This window comes from Cryptococcus neoformans, assembly GCF_000091045.1.
Source record: "Cryptococcus neoformans var. neoformans JEC21 chromosome 6 sequence".
Classification (NCBI taxonomy): Eukaryota; Fungi; Basidiomycota; class Tremellomycetes; order Tremellales; family Cryptococcaceae; genus Cryptococcus; species Cryptococcus deneoformans.
This window is the reverse complement of record NC_006691.1, coordinates 375,121-377,620: the sequence shown is the minus strand read 5'-3', so window position 1 is coordinate 377,620 and position 2,500 is coordinate 375,121. Positions and strand designations below refer to the sequence as shown.

Genomic DNA, 2,500 nt, shown 5'->3' with positions numbered 1-2,500 from the left:
AGCGACTCACTTCTCACCCCAAGGTTACCGTCCTTTGGAATGTAAGTTGCTTCTTTCGTCGTCACGCGAAAGATGTAAAGGAGCTCATAGGAATATTTAGACTGTTGCTACTGAGGCCAAGGGCGACGGTGAAGTCCTCACGTCACTTACCATCAAGAACACCAAGACTGGTGAGATCGGAGACCTCCCCGTCAACGGTCTCTTCTATGCCATCGGCCACGAGCCCGCCACTTCCCTCGTCAAGTCTCAAGTTGAGCTTGACAGCGATGGATACATCAAGACTGTTCCCGGCACCTCCCAGACTTCTGTCCACGGTGTCTTCGCCGCCGGTGACGTCCAGGACAAGAAGTACAGGCAGGCTATCACATCTGCTGGTTCCGGTTGCATTGCTGCCCTTGAAGCTGAGAAGCTCATCAGCGAGGAGGAGGCTGACGACGAGAGCCTCCAGACACAAGACGTGCATGTCCCTGCCGAGCACTACTTGGGTACTGACAAGGAGTAAGAAGGAAGGTTAAATTTTAATTCTGTTTAGTATTGTGATATCTCTTAGAAAGTATAACCAGAATCATAGAATGCATCAGGATCTGTATAGCGACATACGAGGGTTCGTTTTCGGGAGGAATAAAGGGTGGCTTTTAGATTCCAGACATAATGTCTTTAAGAGCAGCATCTGCTGCAGCGTCCAAGTCCGCTGGAGGCGGGGGAGGGGGAGCATCGCTTTCCGCAGGAGCAGGAGCATCCTCAGGAGGTGGGGGAGGTGGAGCTGGACCCAAGAACTCTTCCTGTTGTACAAGTCAGCGGTGATGAAATCAAGAATAGTCACATGATGCTGTAAGACTCACCTCTGGCACATTGGCAACCAAAATCGTTCTTCCCGCAAACTGTCTTCCACCAATGGCGTTCATAGCCTTCTTGGTACTTTCCACATCCTTGTACATTACATACACCCTACCAACACCTGCCTCATCATCTGTCCTCTTATTCCGCTCCGCTGTCGCCGCAGCCGCCTCGGTGGACTCCCACTTCTTGGACTTGGGTACAGGTCTGGGAATACGGACCCCCTCAATTTCACCATACTTGCTGCACTCCTCATTGATATCTTCGATGATATCGTTGTAATCATCGTCATTGTAGAGCTCTTCGGGAGTAACCATATTGAGCAACAGCATGACACGAGAGGAGGGAGCGTCGGCATTGTTTTGCATGAGATGGGGGACTGATAAAAAGGAATGACATTAGCTGATAATAGAATAAAGCACGAAGAGCTGGGCTTACTGGCTTGACTGAGGTAGGCGGCAGATCCTGGTATGGGTGCGTTAACACCGGTGTTCCGGCCGACAGCCGCACGCTGAACAACGAGGTTGCGGTCACCAAGAGAAAAGTTATGGAGACCTTGGATAGCCATGTCTGTAACCTCAGGATCAAGGTACTCGGCAAAAGCGAAGCCCTGGTATATGATCAGTATGGTGTTCATGTCACAATTGAGATATACTAACCTTGGAGACACCAGCACTCTCCTTGACCAAGTTGAAACTTTTTAGTTCTCCGAAACTCTTCAACAACTCCATGACTTGCTCGTCATTGAGGTAGGTAGGGATACCACCAATGAAAAGCTTGTTTGGTGAGTCCGCAACACTGGGAGCGACGACACCATTAAAGGTTTGCAAAAGTGGGTCGATACCAGCATAGTCCTTGGGTCGCCGGACTCGGAGAGAAGCGCCGTCGAGGACGACACCGTCAAGTTCAAGTGCGGCAGTGGCTTGTTCAGGAGTGTGCAACTGTTTTCAACCGGTCAGCGCAGTTGGAGAGACGAAAAGAATCCCACATACCTCGATGAAGGCAAAGTTCCTGTCGTTGTTAATTTGACATTGCTTGACGGGATCTTCCTTGCCATCGGCCATACCCTTCTCCTTCATGAGATTGTTGAAGAAATCCTGAATTTGCTGCTCTTGCATGTCCTCTTTGATACCACCAATGTACAAACGGTTGTTCTGTCGGACAGGGTTACTGGGAGGAAAGGCACCAGCAACAAAAGTGGCAGGGATGCCGAGATGGGCAGGAGGAGGAACTCGACCGGGACCATAGGTAAACAAACCTTTTATTTATTTGTCAAATTGGACAACATACAACGATGAAGGCATACCACTTACCAGTCGTCTTGGCCTCGAGGGCGCTGATACCCTGGAACTGTACAGGAGCAGTGTCCCAAAGCGACCTACTCAACTTCTCCTTCCTCTCCTCAAGCGACATTGTTCCGTCCGGTGTTGGGCTCCTTCTGTCCTCGTAGAATCGTCCACCACCGCCACCACCACCACCACCACCGCCGCCACCTCGCCTGCCTCCATCCCTATCCCCTCTTCCGCCACGGAATCCATCATCCCTTCTCCTCCTGGGGGGCGACCAGTTCCCCCTCATGGGCTCCGCAAACTCGGGAGGTTCATCATACCTTGGCCTCCTGTCACGATGTCCGTGCATAGGCTCAGCAGCGAGGGTCAACTCC

The 2,500-nt window shown here is 51.4% G+C and overlaps 2 protein-coding genes across 2 annotated transcripts in view; one reads left to right on the top strand and one right to left on the bottom strand.

Moving 5' to 3' along the window:
• CNF01260 (thioredoxin-disulfide reductase, putative) overlaps positions 1-746 on the top strand; it is a 2,049-nt gene extending 1,303 nt beyond the window's left edge. The window contains exons 6-7 of the mRNA XM_571270.1: positions 1-41; positions 101-746. The exon at positions 1-41 is cut by the window's left edge and continues 75 nt beyond it. Of these exons, the coding sequence (XP_571270.1) occupies positions 1-41; positions 101-502 (443 nt within the window). The 3' untranslated portion in view covers positions 503-746. The remainder of the gene's footprint in view (positions 42-100) is intronic.
• CNF01250 (rRNA primary transcript binding protein, putative) overlaps positions 556-2,500 on the bottom strand; it is a 2,486-nt gene continuing 541 nt past the window's right edge. Inside the window, exons 3-8 of the mRNA XM_571552.2 lie at positions 2,151-2,500; positions 1,830-2,095; positions 1,497-1,778; positions 1,276-1,447; positions 843-1,216; positions 556-782 (exon numbers count right to left, since the gene is read on the bottom strand). The exon at positions 2,151-2,500 is cut by the window's right edge and continues 292 nt beyond it. Coding sequence (XP_571552.1) covers positions 636-782; positions 843-1,216; positions 1,276-1,447; positions 1,497-1,778; positions 1,830-2,095; positions 2,151-2,500 — 1,591 coding nt within the window. The 3' untranslated portion in view covers positions 556-635. The remainder of the gene's footprint in view (positions 783-842; positions 1,217-1,275; positions 1,448-1,496; positions 1,779-1,829; positions 2,096-2,150) is intronic.